This window comes from Gorilla gorilla, chromosome 17 (genome assembly GCF_029281585.2).
Source record: "Gorilla gorilla gorilla isolate KB3781 chromosome 17, NHGRI_mGorGor1-v2.1_pri, whole genome shotgun sequence".
In the NCBI taxonomy this organism is placed as follows: domain Eukaryota; kingdom Metazoa; phylum Chordata; class Mammalia; order Primates; family Hominidae; genus Gorilla; species Gorilla gorilla.
The window spans coordinates 75842313-75869710 of record NC_073241.2 but is presented as its reverse complement, the minus strand read 5'-3'; the positions used below and the strand labels follow the sequence as shown (position 1 = coordinate 75869710).

General features: G+C 43.0%; 1 protein-coding gene across 2 annotated transcripts in view; it reads left to right on the top strand.

Moving 5' to 3' along the window:
• The window catches only part of LOXHD1 (lipoxygenase homology PLAT domains 1), a 183771-nt gene that overhangs the window by 24504 nt on the left and 131869 nt on the right, over positions 1-27398 (top strand). For both annotated transcript variants that reach the window (XM_004059372.5, XM_055368048.2), the window contains exons 5-6: positions 14402-14500; positions 21761-21909. In XM_004059372.5, coding sequence (XP_004059420.4) covers positions 14402-14500; positions 21761-21909 — 248 coding nt within the window. The remainder of the gene's footprint in view (positions 1-14401; positions 14501-21760; positions 21910-27398) is intronic.

Genomic DNA, 27398 nt, shown 5'->3' with positions numbered 1-27398 from the left:
TATCAAATTGCTCCAGAAGTGTAGTGAATTTTCCCTCCTGCCATCTGCTTGTTGGCATCCCTTCTATTGTCATGGATGTGTGTGACTCTCTTCCTGGTGGATTTCTTCCATCCTGCCGGAATGGCTCACCCTCTTGATAACTCAGAACACAAGGGGCAGAGTAACTGCATGGACATCTCCACACTGATAGCAGCCCCTGGCTGGAAGTTAAGCACTGTCTCCCCTGCCTGCAGGTGCAGCATCATCCTTAGCAGCTGCTGTTGGCAATGCCCTCTTGAGCTGCCCTAAGATGCTGAGCCTGTGGATAAGGACATAGTCCCTGCCCTCAAGGTGCTCACAGTCCAGTGGAGGACACAGATTCCCATCATACGAAGTGCCCACAAGGAGACTGTAGAGCATCATGGCTCAGAGTGCCAGGCCTCAAATCATGGAGTCCTGGGTTCAAATCCCACCCCTACCATCTCCTAGCTATATGACTTTGAGACAAAATACTTCCGTAGCCTTGTGTCTTTGTGTGCATACATTTTACAAGTAGTATCTTCTTAAAACTCCGAGAAGTAGCGGCTATTATTATCCCCACGTTGCACAGGGGACAAAGGTCAAGGCAAGCAGCACAGAGTGCCTCCCCACTGCCTCTTCTGTTTCTTGGTCTAGGGCTAGCAGTGTCCATTTCTCAACCTGTTTGCTCAGATTGTGTTGGCTCCTGTGCCTGGCAGACAGTGGCTCTGAAAGCTGTTCTCTCCAGCATTCATCAACCCTGAGGAGGTTTCAAGGGACCCGTTGGAAGTGGAACTGAGGCCTGAGGGCAGTATTAGACACCCTGTGCTAATCTGTTCAGAGATTGTGGAGTGGAAACCAGACCACGGACAGCCGACAGCTGTTTCTGTGATTCAGGCCCTATCGCATCAAGCCCTGCAAGGACCCAGTGGGGCAGGTCTTTCTGGAGCCCCGGGGCCTGCCCTATTTGCTAACTGAGTTGGCTCCTTGTTCCCAGAGTTCTGTCTCAAGTTGGTGATATAGGAAACTGTGGATCTTCTGTTAAAACGTGCCAGGGCCAGAGGAAATGTCAGGGCCCCTCACCCCTCACTTCCTCTCTTTCATCCTCCTCTTTTTTGCATGCCACCCCGACCCCACTGGATGGAAAGCCTCAGCCTCTCTGGACGGCATTACCCACTTCCTCTGCCTCAGGTATCCCCTCCCTCTCTAAACTCTGTGAGGAAAGTCTGTGCCACACACTGCTGTGCAGTGATTCTGCAATCAGGGATATGTAAGGAATCTCACGGGCAGGAAGGAGGACCTTCTCAACCTACTCCCTGTGGTTCACACGTGCTCTGGCAGAATCACCACCAAGATGAGCCACCAAGACTGATGGTGGTGGGGGGGCTGTAGCTGTCAGGTGTTTTGAGATGGATACATTGCCAAGAAATACCATATTTCAGGGCTCTAACTTCCTAATGTGTATCTCTCCAGTTTCTCCAGTGAAGCTCAGGTTGCTCTGAGGGTAACACTGCGGTCTCCTCCTACCTACCTGGTGATGGCTTTTACTCACAGCTGCTACCTTGGCCACTGGGACTTAGGGGCTTGTATGAACGTTGGTAAGGAACAGGTTGTGTGCATATGGTGGTAATGGGAGGTCATGGATAGACACATCTGATTATAAAGACAAGCCACAGAGATGGGTGGAAAGAGCTTTCCAAAGGGGCAGAGACCTGAGTCCTAGCCTCACACTTGGTAATTATGTGACTCTGGGCAAGTTGCTCATCCTCTCTGGGTCTCTGTTTTCTCACCTTCTTACCAGGTTGCTCGAGATGTTCTCTGAGGTCCCTGTAGCACTGGCTTACTCTGACACTGTGCTAGCTAAGCATCTTCTTTCTTGCTTACCTCCAGGTGTCTCCCACCCACTGATTTCACACCCCCCCCCATACCCACTTTGATGTTGTCCCTTTTGGTGAGACATTCACAGGACACAGTGCCCAGGTGCAATTCATAAGCCCACTGCAGAGTTGCCCAGGCTGAGAATGCAGGGCTACTCAGTCCTCTTTGACTTCAGGGAAGCCCTGGGCACATCCCTGCCTTCCCTATGGGGCAGTATTGAACGATGAGGTTGGGCGAGACATCTGAGTTAGGCAAGGCCTGATAAGATGGCATGTGCTCTCCAGGTAGATTTGGGATGACCTCATATTGGGTCTTGAAGGAGCTTGGGCTGGTAGGGAAGCATGAGCAAGACCTGTTTAAGGCAGATCCTGCCTGGCCTTCTCACTACCAATATGATGTCATTTCCTGCCTTCTGGCCAAGTAATTGCCCACAGCCCAGTGCCTACCCACAAACCCTCCTACTTCGAAAAGCACTGAGATGATCATGTGGCTTAGATTAATATTGAGCCCACACCATACTGCCTGGGGAAGGCTCCACCAGCTTGGCCATGAGACAGGCCTCTGAAGCCAAGAGCTGCATTGCAGCTGACCTGGGGGCTGCTCACACACCAGGGCTGTCAGAACCAGCACAACAGCTCAGAAATGTTTCAGACTCAGGCATTGGCAGAAGCAGAGAGGCCCCTTGCATTCAGAGGGCCCAGTCTTGAGGTGGGTCCTGATTCCACACCTGCTCTTGTTCTTTAGGTTTTGGGAAGGACAAGCCACCATCTAGGGGGCATGTAATCTTCTTGGGTAGATTAATAACAAATATGGTTGCAGCCAGTTTTGTTGTATACTTCAAAGAGAAGAGAGGCTGATGATTACAGGAAAGGGAAGCCATAAGAAGAAACAACAACTTGGGCAGGTGGGCTGGGCGCATGCAGATGGTGGGAGGGGTGGATGACGTTTACATCTGGACTCCCATTCTGGAGCAAATGAATTGCCTTTTTTTCTTTCTTTCTTTCTTTTCTTTTTTTTTTTTTTTTTAATGCCCAGTGAGAAAGCTGGAGCTGGGGGCTGAAAGATGCACAGCACTTGGGAATGGGTAGAAATGGAATTGTGTTTGTTTTCAGCATAATCACTGTTTCCATTCCTGGCTGTTTCATCAGGTAACTGGGTTATAGTTTTATTCCAGGCCATGCAGTGCCATACAATGATTATCACACAGCTCCAGATGTGTACCCCATCTTGACATGACCATGTTGGGCGCAGTGCCCAGGGTGCATTTGAGGGGAGAATGGGATAAGAAAGGGATTGTGATTAACATATTAGGGGCATGTGCAAATTGTACCGCCCTGCAAAGGATTATGGACCTGCCAGAGGACTGCATAGTGCAAAAGCAAGTGCAAAATGAAAGTACCCTGCATGATTGGAGCATAAAACACCCATCACAAAGGCTCTGTCAAGAAGCCAGAAGCACTGACTTATTCGCAGATTCTATAGGATATTATCGTAGAGTAATTAAATCGTTAATCTTAAAATAACTCTCTGGGTCAGAAAGCACATGGGACTATACATCCTGAGTTCTGGTTCTGGCTTGCCACCCAATAGCAATGAGACCTGGGGCAGATCTCAGTTCCCCTCCTATCCTCAGTTTCTCCCTCTGTAGAGCGCCTGGACTAGGGGGTCTCTTGGAGTCTTTTCAGGATTACTAGAGTGTCCACCTTCATAACCAAAGGGAGATGGAGAGGTCAGGGCCAGCCCTCCTCCATGGGGGCAAAAGGAGATTGGCCTTTGGTGGCTTCCTTTCTACTGTGGATCTTTCTCCCCTATTTCATCCCCCCATACTTCCCATCTTCAAGGTAGTCCCCCACCATGGACTCGGTCTCTGGACTCCCCTTCTCCATGGTCAAAAGCTAGCTCTGCCGTTCTGCCACTTATGCTAGCATGAGCAGATGCCTTAAGCTCTGTGCCTCTATTTTCTCATTTGTAAAGTGGGGAGAACATTAATTTCTACCTGATAAGATTAGCTGGGGAAATGAGCATACAGGACTTAGTGCCGAGGCACAGAGTCAATGCTCAGTAAATGACACAATAGCGTGGTGCTTGTCCTTGTGGTTAAGCTCCTGATGTTTCCCTTTCTTCTTCCCCCACATCCAGGCTTTTTCTGATTCTGAGATGCACAGGCTTAAGATTCTAACCTCTCAGAAAGTACTCCAGAGCTACTCAGTGCCAGGTTCCCCTCTGGAATCCAGGCAGGTTCAAGCAGACAACTGGGAATAGGCTCATGACCTTGACTGCTGTTAAAGCCAGCAGGGAAAGCCTCTTTTCCCGACGCTTTGTCATTTTCCTTCACGGAGCACTCTCCAGGGCTCTCTGAGCCTATTTGCTGTGGGTGCTGCTTGGGAGTCATTGTTCCTTTGAACTCCATGGAAGAATTCCCAGGTGGGGGCAAGGACTCCAGGGTAGGGAGGGCTGGGCCAGCCCTGCAGCACTTTCCTCCACTGAAGCTCACAGCAGCTCCCCGCCCACCCCATCTGCTCCCACCTAGCACTGCAGAAAATCATCTCCGGAAAGAGGGGGAAGAAGAGAACCACTCTGAGTGAGGCCCTGGTGTGGCACATCAGAGAATTTAAGGACCAAAAGGGACTTTATCTACTCTTCCTCCATTTCGGAGAGGAGAAAATGGAAGCCCAGGGAAATTAAGCCCCTTGCTCTTGGTCACACAGCATAACTGTAGGGCAGAGCTGCAGTCTTGGGCTTTTGGTGCCAGCTCATGCTCCTTCATCATTCCTCCCGTTAAGCACATTCATTCAGTGATTCAATGGGCATTTTGCGGTGAGCCTTCTATGCACCAGAGCCTGCGCTCAGGGTGATTACATACAGGCCCTTCTCTCTAGGAGCTTAGAGTCTAGACGGGAGAGAGTCAAGCCAGTAGATAACCACAGTGCAAAGGGATAGAATATTCTAAGTGGGGTATGGCGCCCAGGCCAATGGGAGCATAGAGGAAGAAGGAATCAGGAGGCCTTTATAGAGGAGGTGATGCTCAAACTGAGTCTTCGTGGGTGAGGAGTTTTCTAGGATTTGAAATGAAATGAGGGCACTTGGGGAAATGAGCTCTGATGGCTCAGTGTCACTCACACACCTGGGAATGGATCCTCCACCTCATATTTTCACTGTGGCCTCCACCCTCCCAGAACCACCACCAGCCACATTCTCTTTCAACCCAGCAGCCAGAATGTTTGGAGAATGCATGGAATTGTGTATTTGCTTCAAACTTGGTTATTTTTATCTTTAAATAGGTGTTTAAAATAGCCTTTTTTTTTCTGTTTGTGGAAATAGCACTTTCTCCATGTTGCATTTTGTACACACAAAAATCTGAACTGATGACACAGACACTGTCTTGGCCCTGATCCAGCTGTCAGTGTCCATTCCATTGCAGCACCAATGGCTTCCTGCTGGAACCTTCCCTTGAGCCACAGGTGTTGGCCAGTGTGAGCCCAGCGAGAGTCAGAGAAAGTGTTCCCACCTGCCTGGGGCTGGGTCTCTGCTGGTGGCCCTTGTGTCTATTCTCTCTCACTGGCCATCTGGTTCTCAATCTTCCCTCCAGCCTCACAGCCACTCAGACTGGCTCAAGGCATTTGTGTGACAAAGCCAGCTTGAGGGTATAATAAATTGGCAGGAACTTTCAACAGTTTCTTCTGAAATACAGAAGACATGACCTACTCAAGTATTGACATTAGGTGACTTCAGTTTTCAATCACAGAAAAAATATGGCCATTGTAAAAATTCAAAAGTACAAATAAGCAACAGAAGAATAAGAAAATCTTCCATAATCCAATCACTCAAAGATGATAATAGCTGATTTTTATGCAGCACTTACTCAATGGCTGTCATCATTCTCAACAAACTATTAATCTTAATCTAATCTATCCATCCACCTATCTATCTAAACATCCATTTAATTTTCACAACGCTGCGAGGGAGGCTTATTGTTACTCCCATCTAATAGATGAAGGAGACTGAAGAAGGGGGAGGTGAAATCATTTGTCTATAAGGATGAAGCTAGGAGCAAACCCAGAGGCTTGAACTTAAGTACTGAGTACAATTGTGTTGGAGACACCCCTGTTAACATTTTGGTGAATTTCCTTCCCATTCTTTAAATTTTTGTTTATGAACATATTAAACCCTACATATTAAAATGGTATTGCATTAAACTCAATTTTATAACCATGTTGTTTCACTTAATACTACATTATAGCCTCAAATCATCTTCTGTTATTTTATTTTATATTTATTTATTTTTTGAGATGGCATCTCACTCTGTTGCCCAGGCTGGAGGGCAGTAGCATGATGTTGGCTCACTGCAACCTCTGCCTCCCAGGTTCAGGTGATTCTCCTGCCTCAGCCTCCCAAGTAGCTGGGATTACAGGCATGTGCCACCACACCTGGCTAATTTTATGTTTTTTATTAGAGACAGGGTTTTACCACGTTGGCTGGGCTGATTTCAAACTCCTGACTTCAAGTGTAATCCCAAAGTGTTGGGATTACAGGCATGAGCCACTGTGCCTGGCCCATCTTCTGTTATTTTAAGTGGCTGCATTGTAGTCCATGAATGGGAGAACATATGTCACCCCCCAAATCTCCTATTTTGGATATCTTTAGATTGTTCCCTATTTTTTGTCAGTATTAACAATGCTGTGATAGACATCCTTATAGGTGATCAATTAATATAACTACTCCCTTAGTATAAACTAATGCATAGGGCTTGAATAGTTGGTTCAAGGGATTTGCACAATGTTAAGGCTTTTAACATATATCACTCACCTGCCCTCCAGGAAGGCTGGGTGACATTCCAGTAGTATACAAGAAGTGCTGGTGTTCTGGCCCTCTGGGAAGATAAATACTAGCAGTCTACTAGAGTCTGGGTTGGAAAGGGAAGTAATGGAGCCAAGGTTATCGAAATGTGCAGGTGGATGGGAGGGGTCTTCCGTAGAGAGGCAGGAAAGGAAGCAAAGGAGGACGAGTGACTGCAGGGTAGATAGAAATAGCTCTTCAGGGCTGGCCAGTGGCTGGAAAAGGAACCAGCAGGATAAGCTGAAGGAGTGGAAGCTGATCTACTCCCTCCTATGTTTCAACACCTGATAGTATCAGACTTACATTGGACAGTTCCCTAGAAAAACGTACCAGCTGTATATTTACTTGAGGGTGATGAATGGTATAGGGCAAGCTTGTTCAACCCACCACCCACAGGCTGCATGTGGCCCAGGACAGCTTTGAATGTAGCCCAACAAAAATTCATAAACTTTCTTAAAGCATAAGATTTTTTTGCAATTTTTTTTTTTTTTAGCTCATCAGCTATCACTAGTGTTAACGTATTTTATGTGTGGCCCAAGGGAATTCTTCTCCTTCCAGTGTGGCCCAGGGAAGCCAAAAGACTGGATGCCACTGCTGTAGAATGTTATTTCTTGATTTCTGCCCATGAGCAACTTTTAAGGACCAAGTGATGTTTTCATGTTGGTGCATAACAAGGCTTGGCTGAGGTCAAATGCACGGACTGTGTTTGAGCACGTTGGTTGCTAAAGGAACAACGCACACACCGGGAGCTGTGGAATGGGGCCGTGTGGGTTTGGCAGGTGGGAACTTTTGAGAGAACCTGAGGTTTGAACTAAAGCTGGCAGGGTGGGGGCAATGATAGCCAAGAGCGAACCTTCTTGTTCAGATGCCCTGAGTCCAGATCTAGGCTGCACCCTTTCTAATTGTGTGAACACCATCAAGCTTCTTAAGCTCCTGCTTCCATTGCCTCATTACTAAAAATGGTGACACTAGTAGCCATAGGGTCCATCATTGTGAGGATTAAACGATGTGATAGAAGTGAATGGCCCATTGCAATTTCTCGGAGCATCAGAGGCACTTATGATTTTGATAAGGAGTGTGTCTGCAAGGAGAGCAAGGTGGAGGGTATTCTAGGGAGAAAATTTCCAGTTCTATTTGTAAGACAGTGACAGGGAGAAAAGACAGAAGAAGAAAGGGAGAAGGGAGAAAAGAAGGAAGTTACAGGAGGAAAGCAAAGGAAGAAAGCCTGTCATCCATCGTCCCAGTGCCTTGTGTGTGGTCCCAGGAGCAGAGAGCATCTCGCAGAGGCCATGGAAGAGCTGGTACAAAGTGATGATGGGAGGGTGAGTTGGATGTACTGGAGGTGGAAGAGTCTGGAGAATGAGGAAGAGACAGTAGACGAGAGCCTGGCTGAGAGGCAATGGGTGTCCAGGCCTGACGAAGGAAGAGGAAACCTTTTGGGGGTAGCATGGGGGAAAGAACTGGAGTCTACATGACTGGGAGGGAATCCATTGGTCGGTGGCCATGAGCCAGCTTCCGGCACATGGCATTGTCCCCCCTGCCCATCCTTGGGTTCTGCGGACCACCCCCTCCCCACATCTGTGTGGGCTTGAGTAGTGAGGGGGCCTTCCCTGGCTGGGAGAGAACATTCCCCCTCATCTCCCACCCCCAGGGCAGCCCCCGCTGAATCTCTCTCCCTTGCCGTTTTCATCTCCTCCTACGCAGCGCCTGTGATATCTCACTTCTAGCGTCTTGGCTCTCAGTGAGCGGAAGTGAGGGGTGTCAGGGTGTGAGCCATTGCAGATTCACTTGCGGGTGGGGTAAAATCAGGCCCAATCATTCTCCTTCCAACCCCCTCCTCACCCTCACCTGCTAAAATAGCTAAAGCCACGTTCTATTTAAACAGGATCTGGGGATGGGCGAAAGGCAAGGAAAAGAAACTCCACCAGTTCATTCATGATTCTCTGCTTCCTAAGAAAGCCTGGACCACGTGAGCTTCCCTGAGGCTCAGATCGCACTGGGTCTTGATGAGATGGGGGCTTAGTTACGGGGCATATGCTTGACTTCTGTAGTCGGGAATGTGGCAAGCAGCCTCACCAGCTCCGCTGTGCATGCAGCACCGAATTAGGGGGCCCGGCCCCCTCATGGCTCTGCCTCTCCGCATGGCCTGGGGTGGCTCTCTGGAGATGTGTTCTGTCACTGCTGTGTGCTGACTGTTCCAGACAGAGCGCAGGGGAGGCTGTGGGGGTGGCTGGTGCACCAGGCGCAGGCAGGCAGTTCGGGCCTGCCAGTGTCTGCCTTTTCTGGAAGCCCACACAGGCAGCTTCCGGCCAGCCGGCAAGGGACGGATTTCCTGTTTAGAGGGAGCAGCCTTGTGCCCCTGCCACAGGGCCTGCAGAGGAAAAACACGGCATGTCAGGGCATGTGCATCCACTGAGCAGGGCAAGGGGGGCACAGACAACCCTCTGTTGTGGCCTTGAGTGGGCACTCTATCTTTAGGCTGCAGCTAAGCCCACCTGCACAGGATCCCAGCTCAATTCTGGTTGGCTTTGAAAGGTACCATGTGTTTAGCTTAATCCCTGGTCTACAACCCTCATTGTATATTCTTCAGATCAATGCTTAAATTAATTTGACCTCCCTGAGCACATGCTGACCTTTAGTGGAAGGAGGTGACTATGTGAAAGGTAGGGTTGCTGGTCTCAGATGTGCAGGTCACACACTGCACAAATGCGACTATGTAAGGAGACACAATTCACATCAGAGAGCTTGTAGATTTGTGTGTTTATTATGACAGTTATCCAACAGATGGCAGTAAAATGTCTTGAGAAAGGGATTCTTTTTGCCTAATTTGCACAAAGGTTCCATATAGGCTAATGGTAGCCGTGCTAAAAGGCCAGAGAGAAATCAACTCTAGGGACAACTGAACAACAGATAATACACTAAATGGGTAAATCACAGGTCAGCTCTAGAGCTGGCTTGGGTGACGATTTCCATAATCCATCGCTAAGCCCTGTTTCTCCCAAGCTTGATCAGGAAGAGGGGTGCACTCAGTGCTAGCCTCTCTTCCAACTTGACTTTCACCTGTTTCCATTTCTGCTCCTTACTGTCAATCAGGCTATGAACAAAAAGCTTAAGACTAAGATTGCAGAAGCGTTGCTGCCCTCTGTCCCTGCCTTTAGGAAACCCCAGACCAGGCCGCCTCTTCTATCAGTGGACTGCCAGGCTCAGCCCAGCCACACGGCATTGTAGGGGCAGGGAAAGTTGGCCCTGCTCATTCACAATGGGCATAGGACATGCTCTGCTGCAACAGAGAAAGGGGACTCCTTCCCCAATCTTCAGAGCCTTGAGATGCTTAGCTAATGGTCCAGATATGCTGCCATTATCCTGCAGCCAGCAGCTGACCACCCTGGTCCAGGCAGCTTTGCTCCCATTCCAGGCCACAGAGAGCAGATCTGCCCACCACGCCCTGCCTAGAGACAGGCAGAACAGTGCCTGAGAGTTCAAGACATATCCTAACTCTCACCGGTGGCCCAATCCCAGCCTGTCACCTGTTTTTGTGTGGACCCTGAGCTAAGAATGGTTTCTATGTTTTTTAAACAGTTGAAAAGAATTTTTTTAAAAAGTAATATTTTGGGACACATAAAAATTATATGAAATTCACATGGCAATGTCCATAAATAAAGTCTTACTGTAGCATAGCCACATACCCATTTGTTTATGTAATATTGTCTATTGTTGCTTTCGTGCCACAACAGCAGAGCTGAACAGTTGATGTGACAGAGACCAAATGGCCTGCAAATCCTAAAATATTTCCTATCTGGTGCTTTACAGAAAAAGTTTGCCCACCCTGGCATAGGGTCTGGGAGGCCTGGGGTATCCTGGGAAAAGCCCTGGATTCAAAGACCAGAGACCTTGCTTTGAGCCCTTCTTGCATCATTTAGCAACTACCTGTCCTGGGGCGAGCCACCTTGCCCTTTGAGCTTCAGTTTTCTTATCTGTAAATGAGAACGTCAACAGCACCTGCCCTGCCTATCACATGTGGCCATTGTGTGGATCAAATGACATCTAGAATATGCAAGTGGCTTGTTAGCTGCAAATGCCTTTGTGAATATTTAGTATTATTTGCCCTGGAAGGTGAATCCACCATGTCATTTTCAGAGATGAAAGGTGACCTTTTGGCTCACATGGGAATTATTTCTTATCATCATCTTTCTCCCTATTTCCCTGCTTCCTGCTGGCCTTTGGGCAGGGATTTTTTTTTTAAATTGGTCTTTCACCTTTCTCTCTGGTCAGTGCCCAGTTGCCAGGGCAGCAGCCCTATCTCATATGTGGGCGTTTTGTTCTCACAGATTACAAGATCCAAGGAATGAGTTCAACAAGCAAAAACCCGCTTGAGACCAGAACAGCAAGTCTGTGCTCACTGAAACTCTAGTCACAGGAAATTGGGGGGCACTTGTGTGACAGGAAGGCTTGATGCCCTGAGCTGACGTTTGCCAACAGTGACAGAATGGAGCCCTGCTTTTCCTCAGCCTTGTTCTCTCATCAGCAGATGCACCTAAGCACAGATCAGGGCCGGCATTGGGCCATGGGCCTTGTTTTGGAAAATGGCAAAGTAGATAGTCTGGGGTTCTGCTTGAAGAGGGAATATGAAATAAAGGAGGTAAAAGAGTAATGTAATAAATGTCAGCATCCATGTATGGGGCCTTCTAAAAAATGGTTTCATGAGGTGTATCTGTCCATCCCTGCTGCAGCTCTTGTCTCCTTCTCAATGTGATTGGCAATCACCTGTCACACAGGGATCCTATTCTCCACCCAGCCAACTGCATAGGGACTCAGGGCCCCATCTGCCATAGAAAGTTCTGCAGAGGCTAGAGGACAGTCTGCTTGTTCTAGAATCAGCTTCCTCCTGACCTCTGTCCACCTGACTTCCTGATCTCTTGGCTTGGGTCCCTTGTCCACCTCAGCTGGAAAGGCCTAGAAGCTCCTTTCCACCAGCCCTGGTCTCCTGATCTCTGACTGTTGACCTGTCTCCCCAAATTGCCTCGCTTTGGGCTCGTGGTCTGCTTCTCCAGACTTTCCCAGAGCATGGATGCTGTGTGTTCCCAAAGTCCCGTGTGGGTTCGTGCTGCCCAGGCCTCACTTTTCCTCATTCAGGGTGCTTCCCCTTCCTTCTGAGATGTCTCCTTGATCTCCTGGCTTCCCTCCAGAGTCTGTCCTTCTTGGTCAAGTGTCAAGGAATTGCAGATTAAAAAGGGCCTTTAGTGTTGCCACATCCTCTCACCTATGGCACTTTCTGTGCAGCATCCCTGGCAGGTGGCTCTCCACCAATGTGCTTGGTACATGCTAACTGTCAGGTGTCTCTAGGGATGGGAAACTCCCTCCCCAACCCAAGGGCATCCATTCCTTTGTTGAATAGCCTTAGATACTACAAAATCTTTCCTTTGGTGAGTGAAAATCTGCTTTATAACTCAACTCGCTAATTAGAATTCTGCCTTCTGGAATGATTCAGAATATTGGCGACTCCTTCAACAAATGCTTCCCAGCCCCTCTCATCCTTTCTCCTGCTTCACTGTGTGCAGTTTCCCCTGGAGCCCTGCTGCCCCTTCCAATGGACTGATGCAACCTTCAGAACATTCCCCGGCCACCACCCTCCCTGGCTTCACCAGACAAGGGGCCCTAGGCATCTTGCCACCCTGAAGAGGGGTCTTGCCTCTGTGAAGTGAACCCTGGACTGGAGTTGGGAAGGGTTGTGAGCCAAAATGAATGTTCTCAGAGGCACTGCCAGCCAGGGAGGAGAGAATCAAGGCTGGGGGGCGGCCTCTGGAATATGGAAGATGGTAAAAGCAGAATTAGCTAGCCACGGCTGAGGCCTCCCTGGTCCTTACAAACAACATGGCTCAGAAGCTCTGGGAGGGAAACCTGGAATCTGCCCATTTACCACCTGCCAGGTGTTACTGCCAGGTAACCTGAGTGTGGCTCCAGTTTCAAGCTGCTCACCTCAGAGTTCCCTGACCTGGCCTCTTCCAAAACCTCCGGTTCTGGCTGCGGTCTCAGAGGATCTTCACTGTAAAGCAAGAGGTGTGGGAGTCTGACAGTGGCTGCTCCTCCTGGAGCTCTCAGTTAGGGACAAGAATTGCAGGATTCTTCCCTACCCCATTGATGGGTTTCCTCAAGTGAAGATTGAGGAGAGAAAGGGAAGGCACTGACCGCTGCTGCCTCAGTGTTCTCACCAGTTCAAGGCCAACTTTCAGGGGCTGTGTGTGGGCTGTCCTCTGTGGGGCTTCTGCAGGATCCTGCACCGTGTCACCTCTAGAAGGGATGAAATTAAGTTTTCTCCTCATCTCTCCAACCTCAGTCCTTTGCCCTGAGCAACTTCCTGGAGACTTTGAATTTTAGGAAATTTGATTCCATTTATTTTCCAACATACTTAATGAGACTGTAATGTACATGCCCAGCACTGTGCTAGGGTATGTGGGAGAGATTATCTAGGAGAAGGAAGTCCTGCTCCCAGCCCTCCTATAAATACTTGAAATTAGAAGCCTTACTTGCAGGAAATGGCAAACAACACAAGACAGTAAATGACAAAACTCAAAAATCATTGTCACAGGCAACATAGCAGAGCTGAGTAATACAGAAGAGAAAAACCTCTAAGGGCCAGGGACGGGGCTCAGAGAAGGCACTAGGGAACAGGTGGGCAGAGGGGCTGGGACTCTGAACCTTAATTAGAACAGCTCTAGTTTTTACCAGCTTCACATATTGGGCAAAAGACATCTATAAAAAAGGATTCTGCTACATAAAAAATATGAAGCCACTGTAAGAAGGGAAAAGGGGAGGGAGAGTGGTCTCAGCCCTTGGAATTGTTGGCACCCAGTGAAAAGCTGGAGGAGTCCCCTTCCCTTGACCACAAATACCAACCTCTGACCTTTGCTCCTCACTCTAAGGCAGGCTCCAGCTGGGGAGACCTGGGCAGGTCTCATCATGTCAAGTTTACCAAGCTTCGTCTCCCATCAAGGCCATGGCTGAGGCTGAAGCTAAGGCATTTGGAGGTTACAGGGGATTAAGTTTTGTTCAATGAATGGAGCAAAGATACAGGAAGCAGATACAGGTCTTTGAAAGAGCCCTAAGCATGCCAGCCACTATTGGTGCCTCTTGTCTTTGCATTGGTTATGGCTTTGACAATTTACATATAAATTTGATTTTCATCTGCAGAATCCAGTTTTCCCAGTGAATTTTTATGCTATGGTGCAATGTGGAAAACAGACTGGGAAAGGCAGAGGAGATACAGAGGGCCTAGTTAGAGACATTTCAATAGTTCAGGGGAGATATGGTGGGGGTTGGTTCAGGGTGGCACCTTGGGTCTGGGCTGATCCCTGTGTTTCAAGGCAACATGTTAGCAGATAAAAACAGAAGGTCTTCTCTACCTCTGATTTATTCATCACATACAGTGATGGTCATACATCCAATGACCATTTGGAACTAATGTTGAGTGAGTTGTTTTTTGCTCTGTTGTTGACAGTAATGATGACAATTCATGCAATGACCATTTGGAACCAATGTGGACTGACTTGTTTTTTGCTCTGTTATTGACAGTAATGGTGACAATTTATGCATTGCTGGGGGTAAGTGTAGATGGTGTGGTAGCTACTTTGGGGCCTCTGTTCTCTTTTCAGGATCCTGATGAGCTAAGGTTTTTCTCTCTCCTTGTTCCTAGGTAATAAGTATGAAGTCAAGGTATACACTGGTGATGTAATTGGTGCAGGGACGGATGCTGATGTCTTCATCAATATTTTTGGAGAGTATGGAGACACAGGTAATGGGTTTGAATTATTTTTTTCATAAGCCAAGCCCAGGACTATTTTGTAGATGGGGTTCCCACAATCCTGGCAGAGGAAGGCAGCTTGAGCCCCACTTTGGGCTCCTCTATTGAGCATCTCACTTCTTGTGATGTGGTTTGGAGTGACCTGTCCTGGGCAGCAGGTGTTCATTTTGTGTAGTAAAGTTTATGTGTGTGATGTGTTTTCCGATTATAGTATGGCTGGTGTGTGGGTTGATTGCAATTGTCCTGCATCTCAGACCGTGGACACTCCCAAGCTTCACATCTCTAGGAAACTCATTCTCACTTACTCTATCTTCCTAAGCTTCATGCCCATCTTGAATTATACTTTGGGATGTTGCTGGGTGTGGCCTGATTCAATGCAGTAGTTTGGGGCAGAACAGAATGAGGCTGGGAATACAATTTGACTTGGCCTCACAGGGAAAGCAAGAACTGAGAGCTCAGACACAGCTGTAGGTGTTGAGAGGAAGTTCAGGTCAGAAGAATGAGACAGGTGGTTCTCTTCTGCTTCTGCCAATTTAGCAGAATTACATAGGAGTTGGAAAAGCTACAAAGACATATGAATTTTGTAACAATATACTAAAGAATTCAAAATGCATTGCTAAGCTTATAAGGAAAAAAAAAGAGAAATCTCCAGGTGCCAGTGCTAGAAATGAAGAGGGAATTCAAAACCAAAGTGTTAACTATGAATAGATGTGGTGGCTCCTGGAAGGAGAGAGCTTTCATGCTCAACAGTCTAGAGGATGAGCTTTCATACCCATGTGGGGTCAGGAAATGAGACCTTGGCCCTGCATGAGTCAAGAGATTTGAAATTAAAACTGAATATAAAGCCAGAAGCCCTGATGGTTCAGAGGAGCATCTTCAGTGAAAAAATAGACCAGGAAAAAATTTGCTCATCAGTACAGTAAATGTTTCTTGGCAAGAGCTCTAAATTTTAAAAAAATGCTGAGAAATTGATACCTTAGGCCTGCACTGCATGTGGGCTTGAGGTTTGATTTAACACTACAAGTGTGATTTGGGACCCCCTCTCCCTCAAGTACAGAAAATTGGTTTCACGCCAGTAATACCTTTAGATATTTGGCAAAAGCATTTGCAAGACTGCCTGAAATTTCCACAGATAAAATACTGAAGATGTGTTCAGTTTCCAAAACTACAAAACACTCAAATATATAATTCATCATAACTAAGCATTAATCAACACAACACACAATAAGATTAAATCCTCAAGAATTTCAGATAATTAGATACATTGTGGTGAAACTAAAGGCAAAGGGAAATATTTTAAAAGGAAACAGATTTGGCAGGTTACTTTCTATAAAAACAATAGTTAGATTGATAGCAAATTCCTATCAGCAACCTATGTAGGTCATAAGTACGTGGAATAGTGTCTTCACTATTCTAAGCAAGGATATATATCATCCCATAATTCTATACCAGCTAGGTTATCATTCCAGAATGACGGCTAAATTAGCAAATTTCCATGCAAACAAAGATAAATAGAGTTTACCATTCATATACTTAAACAATCACTAAAGGACATACTTCAAGAAAAAGGAAATTGTACACAGAAGAAAGGAATGAGATACAAGAAACAAAGTGAGCAAAAATGGATAGCTATGTAATGAATCTAAGCAAGCATTGACTATATAAAACAACAAAAATGATGACTAACATCAGCACATGAAGAAATGTGGACCTCAACAATTAAAATCAATAATATTTGAGAAAGAAAGTGGATGATGAGAGTTAAGACATAGTAAGGGTCTTGGCCCCTGCTGATCTCCCCATTCCCAGGAGAGTAGGGATAATGATTAACTGTAGATTTTAATAAGTATGTATATCAAAATTGTAAAAGTAACCACCCCAAAACAGAAATGTATAATTTGAAAACCAAAGGAAGACATAAAAGGGAATAAAGAATCAATCCAATCGAAGGAAGGAAATGAAGAAAGGGAAGCAAAGAAAAAACATGGCTAATAGCAAAAGTAAAACAAATGTATTAATAAATAGAACAGAGTCAGCATTTAAAAGATGGATATTCTCTTAGATGAAAATTCAAAAATCCAGCTTAAATACAGTATATGATACAGAAAGTCTGAGAATAAATGGGATGAAATAAAATATACCAGGAAAACATTAACAAACAGGAAAGATTCTGGCATAGCTATATTAATATCTGTCAAACGAAACTTTAAGGCAAACAACTTTGTTCAAATAAAAATAGACAATGACAAAAGGAATAATGACAAAAAGAATGATACAATAATTTTGAACTTGTGTAAACTTAACAACATATTCCCAAAATATGAAGCAAAAATTAACAAAATTCTTGGAGGAATTTGGCAAATACAGAATCATAGTGGGAGATTTTGATACAATACTCTCAATAATGGATAGGCCAAATGCATACAAATTTAGTATGAGTGGAAAAGATTTTAACTACACAGTTAATAAGTTTGACCTAAAGGGAGTATATAGATTACTGCATCCAACTGGTAGACAATACACATTCTTATCAAGCATATAATGAACATACACAAAATCACAAAGCAAGCCTTAACTTAAAATGAATCAATAATATAGAGACAACATTCTTTGATCATAAGGCAATAAAATTAGAAGAAATGTCCACATCTCACCCCATTTAAAAATTAAAAAGCATATGTCTAAGTAATTAAAGAATAGATTATAATATGAATAATCTGATGGCACATGTTATATCATCATCACCACCACCACCACCCGGAACAGAATTTATCTGGGGAAACTAGAGGAGACAGTAGCAATAGCAACTATGCAGGTCCCTGTTACACATCACATACTGGGTCATTCCAGGAGGATCTTGCAGGGCAAGACTGCAGACCTGGGAGAGAAACACTGGCACTTGGGCTGTGAGGTCTAAGCTACATTATTGGAGAAGGCTAGCCTCTTTCCTGGGGCTGGGGTCCCATAGCAATATGACATGGGAGAATCTTTGCCTTTGGTCCTCTTCTGCCACATCATCATTTATGCTTGAGGGAACATGAGGTTCTCCTCTAGCATAGTAAAGAGGCTGGGGTCCAAGCCTTATGATTGCCACTAGATGATGTAGCCTGATCTTTCATCTCAGCATCCTAAAAAGATTCTCTTAAGAACATGCTATAGCCAAATTCCAAGGAGATCTGTAATCACTAAAGAAATTAGAGCAGCAATTAAAATTCACCCAAGACATCACACCAAGAAGATTGTTCAGGCAAAATCTAACAAATATTTAAGAAATTATGAATCTCCATCTTATATAAATAGTTTCAAAGAATAGGGAAAAAGGTAATGTGTCCTAGTTTATTTTATGATTTTTGATACCAAAATCAGGCTGATAAATTAAGAGAAAGAAATGTACAGATTAGTCTTATTTATGAATAAAGACCTAAAAAGTTATGTATGTATGTATTTATTTATTTATTATTATACTTTAAGTACTAGGGTACATGTGCACAACATACAGGTTTGTTACATATGTATACATGTGCCATGTTGGTGTGCTGCACCCGTTAACTCATCATTTACATTAGGTATATCTCCTAGTGCTATCCCTCCCCACTCCCAACATCCCATGACAGGCCCCAGTATGTGATGTTCCCCACCCTGTGTCCAAGTGTTCTCATTGTTCAATTCCCACCTATGAGTGAGAACATGCAGTGTTTGGTTTTCTATCCTTGCGATAGTTTGCTCAGAATGATGGTTTCCAGCTTCATCCACGTCCGTAAAAAGGACGTGAACTCATCCTTTTTTATGGCTGCATAGTATTCCATGATGTATATGTGCCACATTTTCTTAATCCAGTCTATCATTGATGAACATTTGGGTTGTTTCCAAGTCTTTGCTATTGTGAATAGTGCCGCAATAAACATACATGTACATGTGTCTTTATAGCAGCATGATTTATAATCCTTTGGGTATATACCCAGTAATGGGATGGCTGGATCAAATGGTGTTTCTAGTTCTAGATCCTTGAGGAATTGCCACCCTGTCTTCCACAATGGTTGAACTAGTTTACAGTCCCACCAACAGTGTAAAAGTGTTCCTATTTCTCCACATCCTCTCCAGCACTTGTTGTTTCCTGACTTTTTAATGATTGCCATTCTAACTGGTGTGAGATGGTATCTCATTGTGGTTTTGATTTGCATTTCTCTGATGGCCAGTGATGATAAGCATTTTGTCATGTGAAAGACCTAAAAATCTTAAATATTAGCACACCAAATTGATAAATAAATATATAGATATGTGACAAATAATTTCTACTCTGTAGGGTTTATTCCAGGGATTTAATGATAATTTAACATTAGTCTATTTATATAATTTATTATAGTAATGGATTAAAGAGAAAGAATTATCTTGATAGATGCAGGAAAATTTGCATTATTTACTTTTTAAAAACCCATAGAAAACTAGAAATAGAATTTCTTTTGAAAAATATAAGGCTATCTACCAAAATATGCACAAATATCATGCTTAATTTTGAAAACTTGAAAGCACTCTTTTTAAAGTCAGAAACAAAAGAAATAGTCCAGCTACTCATTATTTCTATTCTTCACAGTACTAGAGGTCCTAGGGCCAGAAAAAAGGGCAAGTAAAATAAATAAAAGCTATAATGGTTGAAAATGAAATAACAAACTTTCATTTTTGTAAAAAATAATGATCATCTACAAAATCCAGGAGAATTTACAAACCATTAGAACCAATGAAAGAGAAAGTTACTAAAGTTGCTGGATATAAGATTACCATACAAAAAGTAATAAAAATTAGTAATGCAAACATTTAATTTAAAAATATATTATTTACATTAGCAACTACAAGGTACCTAAGAATAAATATTAAAAAGAGCCTTTTGGGAAAACTATAAATTTTTATTGAAGGATATACAAGAATATGTAAATAAATTGAGAAATATGTTCATGGATGAGAAAAGACTCAAATTCATTAATATGGCAAATTTTCCCAGGTTGTTTTATAAATGCAATGCAATTTCAGTCAAAATCTTAAAAGGCAATACCCCACAGCTTACATTGCTACTAATATTCATGTAGGGCTAAGCCATAAAAAGCTAAATATTGACAAGACAATTTTGAATGATGAAAATAATGCTAACAATATTAATAATATGAGAATATTTGCCCTGCCAGATATTAAGACATTTTAGGTCTCTAAAAACTAAAACAGTGTGATATTGCTAAATGGATAAACAAAATAAAGCAATGAAACAGAATAAAGAGTCTAGAAGCACACACAGAGTTGGCATTGTAAATCAGAAGGAAAAGATGAAATGTTCGATTACTGGTATTTGAACAATTGTCTAACCATATGAAAAATGATAAAATTAAATTCCTGCCTTTTACCACTCACAAAATAACTTTCAGATGGGCTGAAGACTTAAATGTGAAAAAGCAAAAATATAAAATTTTTAGAAGAAACTCTAAAGGAGTATCTTTTTAATCTCAATTTAGAGATGGAATTTTGTAAATAATTCATTAAAAGCATAAGCAACAAGGAAAATATTGATAAATTGAAGTCTATTAAAACAAGAAAAATATCTGTATGATAAACATAGGCAAACAAGACAAGAGAAAAATGGAATAAAAGATATAAACGGAAAAATTACAGAAGAGCAAAGCCTAAATGGCCAAAATATATTCATGAACATATTCTCAATCTCCCCAAATAAGCAGGGGAATGCAAATTAAAACTACAATAAGATGCTGTTGGGTACACACTGAATAAAAATTTTAAAAAATATATGTTAATGTTTGTGGGGAATAGGAATCTTCATATACTACTGGTGGTAATTAATGTAGTACAACCATTTTTGGAGGTAAATTTTGCAACATCTAATAAACTGAAGATGAGCACACCTCAGGGTTCAGAAGCTGTAGGTATCTATTCAGAGCTGTTCTTACAAATGTGCAGTAGGAGATAGGTACAGAAGAGTCCATTTTAGTGCTGCTTGCAATAGCAAAAAATTAGAAACAACCTAAATGTCCATCAGTAGAAGAATGCATAGACAACAGTGTTTCCTTTATTCAATGACTATTATACAGCAGTCAGATGAATACACTAAAGTTATGACTATCATCAAGATACTCTAAAAAGGATAACATTAACTGAAAAAAAGCAAGTAGCATAAGGGTATGTGACAATGATAACAGGAACAATAGCAACCACCTCAGCAGCAATGATAATATAATAGTGACTATCACACTTCAGGAGCCGTCTTTATAGATACATATATATGCAAACAAAAATTCTTGGGAATGATATATACCAAGTTGAAGATAGTGTTTATTTTGGGAAAGGAGTAGAAGGGAAGAGATGGACAGCGAGGCCTTAGACATATCTGTCATGTTTTACATCCTTAAGAAATGAGAAAGGTCTGGAGAAAACTGGACAAAATGTTAGTATCTGTTATCTCTCTTAAATCTGGATGGTGGGTACATGGATGTCTTATATTATTTTCTGTATGTTTGAACTGTCACAATCTAAAATTTAAAAAAAATTAAAAAGAAAGAACACAGGATGGTTTCAGCAAAAATTGGTGCCTAGATAAGATTTGTAGATACACAATAATGGAAAATTGCAGAGCAGAAAGAACAGGTTAAAATTTGAGTCCTAACTAAGTGCTTATAACCTGCATGACTTTTGGCAAGTTATTTAACTTCTCTAAGTCTCTGTTTCTTCATTTGCAGGACACAGTTAATAATATCTCCTTCTTGAATTGTGGTGAGGAATAAATGAGAGTAAAACCCAAAACTACGTTAAACAACCAGCAGCATCTGATAGTATTAATACTTACCAGCACTGTTTTCCAGAAAAGGAGTCAGGTCTAAGGAAGTCTGTAGGCTGAATACCAACAGCCCCTTTACCAACTACTGTGGCTATTGTTCCAATTCAGGACAAGCAACTGGCAAAAGCAAGGCAGGGTCCTAGATCTAGAGATGGGGGTACAAATCGGTTTAGTAGGATCGGGACTCTAGAGTAAGGCAGAAATCAAAAGCTCAGTTATAAGACCTGGGCACAAGCCACACATGAAGCAAACCTCTGCCTTGTTCAGAGACTGGAGGGATGTAAGGAGCCCTTAGATCTCAGGAGGAAGTTGCCCTTGTTGACTTTGGAAGAGCATCTTTCAGTGGGCGGACCATGAAGGCTTGGAAATTCTTTTCTTCTGGTCTTTTTGTAATTTCTTTTGTATGTCTGTGCATACAGGGGAGCGTAGGCTAGAAAATGAAAAGGACAACTTTGAAAAGGGAGCTGAAGACAGGTTCATCCTGGATGCCCCGGATTTGGGGCAGCTGGTGAAGATCAATGTTGGCCACAACAATAAGGGGGGATCTGCAGGTTGGTTCCTGTCCCAGGTGAGTTCAGCTGCTTCTCTGTGGTCCCTGTGGCCTTGGAAGGGGGGCCTTCTTGTTCTTCAGAGGGTTGTATCTCAGTCCCAACTTTCCTCTCTAGGTCCATCTGCATCCACTTTTCTACCTAAGCCAGATGGCCAGCCATTCTGTCCTCCTTACGGCCTCCAAGACTTCACCCACGTTACCATCTTCACAGGAAGTCCAGTACTTTCTCTTTTTCTCTCTCTCTCTCTCTCTTTTCTTTTCAGGGTACATGTGCACAATGTGCATGTTTTTACATAGGTATACATGTGCCACGTTGGTTTGCTGCACCCATCAACTTGTCATTTACATTAGATATTTCTCCTAATGCTATCCCTCCCCCAGCCCCCCAGCCCCCGACAGGCCCCGGTGTGTGATGTTCCCTGCCCTGTGTCCAAGTGTTCTCATTGTTCAATTCCCACCTATGGGTGAGAATAGGCAGTGTTTGGTTTTCTGTCCTTGTGATAGTTTGCTAAGAATGACAGTTTCCGGCTTCATCCATGTCCCTGCAAAAGACATGAACTCATCCTTTTTTACAGGAAGCCCAGTACTTTCATCTGAACCTAGCGGGGGCCTGTTCATTCTTCAAGACTCTGCCATGAAGCCTTCCCTGACCCTGGCCCACCAGAACCTCTCCCTCCCATGAAACTTTAGAACCCTGCTTGCTTATAGCATTCATTTGATCCAAGCGTATGCTTTCTTGTGACTTATCTTGACCTGTTGCTTTGTACCACAAATTTCTGGATCTCAAGTGTTATAGTTTCACCTATCCAGGACAAAGTTAAGAATCAAGAAGAAAGCAAAAAGGCTCCTGAGCAGCTAAAACATATTCCATTCAAAGTTTGTAAAGAAAGCTCGTGTCCCTGGCTCTATCTGGCCTTGCCCTGATTTTGAAGGAAGCCCCCTTCAGACTTGCACTCAGAATCTGGTGCTTACCTGTAATCCCTTCTAGTAAACTTGTTTCCTGTAATTTTAAACCTCTAGCGGAAAATTAGAAGGGGAAAGAGGCACTGTAATAGGTAGGGTTATCGAGAACAGTAAGGGGAAGTCAGAGAAGATATAAAATACCAAAAGAATATTAAAAATTCACACCAGGCTGAGGTCAGTTAGAAAACAGGCAACCGGCCTTTTGCATAGACTTCCCTCAGTTACGAAGACATCAACGTATAATATTTCTGTTCATTACAGAATGATAGGAAAAGGTTAATGTGTTATATATTTTTGAAAAAGTATTTTGAGAAAGGTCTTATTGCTTAAAATAGAAAACTCAGATTTATAACAACTTGACTGTAAAGAATGAGGCTGTCTGATAGTTGAGGTTTTGTTATTGCTTAACTTTATTTATCTTCTTATATCAGGAAAATATTTGGCTGCAAGGATCAGAAGATTCAAGTGCAGTGTTAAACAACTATGAGCTTTTTTTTTCAGCTCATCCTGCATTTCTTCAGCCAGGAAATCCAAATGTGGTCAGCTCAGGGCTGGTGCAGCTGCTTTCTGAGGCACCTGCTCCCTCTCTGCGTTACCATCACCAGCACTGGGACTCTCATCCTCCAATTTGTTGCCTCATGAGCACATGATAGCTACTGAATCTCTAGGCATCTTATCTATGTTCCAGACAGAAAGAGGGGGAGAGACAACGGGGATAAAGGCTTTGACAAGGGGCATAAAGACTGTTTTCTGGCAAATCATGCCTTATTTTGAAAAAAGCAGAGCCCTCCTTGGAACTTCTGGCTACATTTCACTGGCCAAATATGTATTATGTGGACACCCTAGCTGCAGTGAAAACTGGGAAATTGGGCAGTTAGCTTTCAGCCTGTAGAATAGAAGTGGACTAGGAAGAAGGTGATTGGAAAGGGTGTTGAGTGAGCATCCTAGTGATGGCCATACCTCTTTTCATAATTAGTCTGAAAGTTCCTTGAGGGCACCTCCCTAGCTCTTGGCATGGGACTGGGCATTGAATCAACAAAGGAAGAAATGCCCAAATTCCTTTGGAAAGGAAGGGCTTGCCTGGTCCTAAGAGCAGCAAGCCTGGTACTGAACAGGGTACCAGGATGCTAAGTGAAACTGCTGCTTGGATTGGAGAAGAAATAGGGCATGAGTCCAGAATCCAAATAGCCAATACACCAGCAGAAGTGTGTTTTCAGGTGGTTTTCTGCTTAGCTGGGCAAAGAGGGGAGAGGAGGCCTGTGCATTTTATGACCTCAGCCAGGGCAGGGCACAGAACAGGTACCTTGAAGTCCACTTTCTTCATTCTGAAAAGAAAGACAGCAGAGTAAAAACACAAGGTTTAGTGGACGGAGCTTTAAAGGGTGAACGGTTTCACCCTCTTGAACTCAGGTTCCTTCTTGGTCACATGGGTGCGTTGTGCTCTCAGGAAGGTTCCCCAAGGAGGCAGGTTCATATGCCAAGATGTGTTTCTTTGTTGCCTTACCCTCAAAGGGCAGCTTGGCAAGGTGTGAAATCTATGGGTGAAAACGCTTTTTTCCTTTAAAACTTTGTGGATTGTATTCCGTTAACTTCTGAAATTTGATATTGAGGCCAAGTAGACTTTTCGTTTCTTTCTGGGTAACCTAATTTTTTTTTCCTGCCAGATGCTTGCAGATGTTTTTCTTTATATTAATTCAAAAGTCTTGCCAGACAGCATCTAGGAGTAGGGTTTTAGCCTGCCCGCCCGCCCGCCCGCGCTTCCTTCCTTCCTTCCTTCCTTCCTTCCTTCCTTCCTTCCTTCCTTCCTTCCGTGTTTGTTTTTAATTTCTCTGAAACACAGTATGTGTTTTCTATCTGATGGGCAGGCTGTTTGTTTATTCATTTATTTGTAATTAATTTATTTATAGGTCAGAAAAGAGATTTCTTATTGTATGTTAGATTCTTGCTCGGGTGGCATTTGTTCTGGTCTGTTTCTCAGGACAGCCAATTGCCCGTCTATTGGATTTCCATTCTCTACCTTCCAAAACTGGCAGCTTCCCCTTTACTCCTGTCATCTCTACTTTTTTGCATTCCTTGAGAACTTGTCAAATTCCCACCACATCATTGATTTGCTGTTCCACACTGAGTTCCACTTCTTTCTCCTGTCAGTGTATATTTCAATTCTGAATGTATTTCTTTTAATTATTTTTTCTTACAAAACTAATACATGTTCATCATAAAACATTTAGAAAATACAAATAAACAACAAAAAAAACCACTCATAATTTTACCACCCAAACATAACCAGTTAATATTTGGATGAATATCCTCTAGTCATTTTTCTATTAATTAATATATATATATCACTTATCACCTACATATATGTATCACATTATCACCCATATATATGTGTGTATATATATATTCATTATGACACATATATACGTATATATGTACATATATGTACATATACGTACGTATGTACATATATGTATATATGTACATATATATGTATATATGTACGTATATATGTACGTATATATACATGTATATATGCACATATATGTGTATATATATGACACCATATATAATATGGTGTCATAATGAATACAATATTTTACAAACTTGTTTTCATTTTTAAATATAGCATGCATATATCCCCATGTTATTTAAATAGAATGACATGGCTATTTTACAATATAATTTTTTTTTTTGAGACAGAATGTCACTCTGTCGCTGAGGCTGGAGTGCAGTGGCACAACCTTGGCTCACTGCAATCTCTGCCTCCCGGGTTCAAGCGATTCTTCTCCTGCCTCAGCCTCCCAAGTAGCTGGGATTACAGGTGCCCGCCACCATGCCTGGCTAATTTTTGTAGTTTTAGTAGAGGCAGGGTTTCACCATGTCAACCAGGCTGGTCTTGAACTCCTGACCTCAGGTGATATGGCCGCTTCGACCTCTGAAAGTGCTGTGTTTACAGGTGTGAGCCACCATGCCTGGCTACAGTGTAATTTTTAATGATGGAAATAAGTGTTTTAGATCTACCATGACTTATTAAACCAATCTCCTTTGGTCAAATGTTTCTATTTTTTCCTCAAAATTATTATATGACATAATTATGCTATATACTGTATATTATGTAATATATAAAATGTATATTATGCTATACAGGTTGAATATACCTTATTGGAAATGCTTGGGACCAGAAGTGTTTCAGATTTCAGGTTTTTTTGAATTTGGAATATTTGCATATACATAATGAGATATCTTGGGATGGGACCCAAGTCTAAACATGAAATTTATTTGTTTCATATACACCTTATGCAAGTAACCTGAAGGTAATTCTACACAGTATTAGTCAATAATTTTTTACATGAAGCAAAGTTTTGACTGTGTTTGGACTGCAACCCATCATATAAGGTCTGGTGTGGAATTTTCCACTTTTGGTGTGTTGTCAGCACTCAAAAAGTTTTGGACTTTGGAGCATTTTGGATTTTGGTTTTCAGATTAGGGATGTTCAACCTGTGTGTGTGTGTGTATATATATATACAGTATACTATTATACTATAAATAGTGCTGTGACAAACGTTTCATGCCTTATCTTTATGTACATCTATGATTATTTCTTACAGTAAATTCTCAGGAGTTGGTGAAAGAACAGGCAGAATTTTAAGAACTTTGATCTATTTGCTGCTGTATAGTTTTACTTTTCTTGATTCCCTTTCTTACTTAACTTAGTTATTTTTTAATCTCATCTGATTGCCTTTTCATTGTAGTCTTATCTGTCTTTAAAGATATTTACTCCTATTTCATAAAGACTAAATCTGCTTATATTCTTTTAAGCACATCAGTTGAATGGTGTGAGTTCTTTTGGTGGGTCCCATATTAGGTTCTTTCCAGAGTTCTGCCCCTCCTCTGATTCTTTAGAATGATCTTCTCTGTCTTTGATTCAAGAATTTACAAGGTCTTAAGTTGGTATATTCCCTTTACCCAACCTCAAATGAGGTGGGTCTTATTCAGACTTGGTATCTGACAATAGTCAAGGTGCCCCTGAAACATAGGATATGCTTATTAAATCTCCCATCTTCCTACTCCTCCTCTGTTCTTTCTCCTCCCACTTCTATTTTCATTCTTGGCTCCAGTTGGGTAATAACCAAACTCCCATCTCACATCCAGGGTTGATTGGAGTCTCTTCGTCCAGTTCTCAGATCCTGGATGGTACTGTCCTGGTATAGCTCTGCCCTGATGTGATGGTTTCTTTTCTTTTTCCTATTGCCTGAGTCTTTGATATAAGTTGGTTGCATTTTATGCAAGAGATGCATTCCTAAAAATCTATATACTTTTTATTTCTTTTATTTTTATTTTTTTGAGATGGAGTCTTGCACTATCGCCCAGACTGGAGTACAGTGGCACGATCTTGGCTCACTGCAAGCTCTACCTCCTGGGTTCACGCCATTCTCCTGCGTCAGCCTCCTGAGTAGCTGAGACTATAGGTGCCCACCACCACGCCTGGCTAATTTTTTTGTATTTTTAGTAGAGATGGGGTTTCACTATGTTAGCCAGGATGG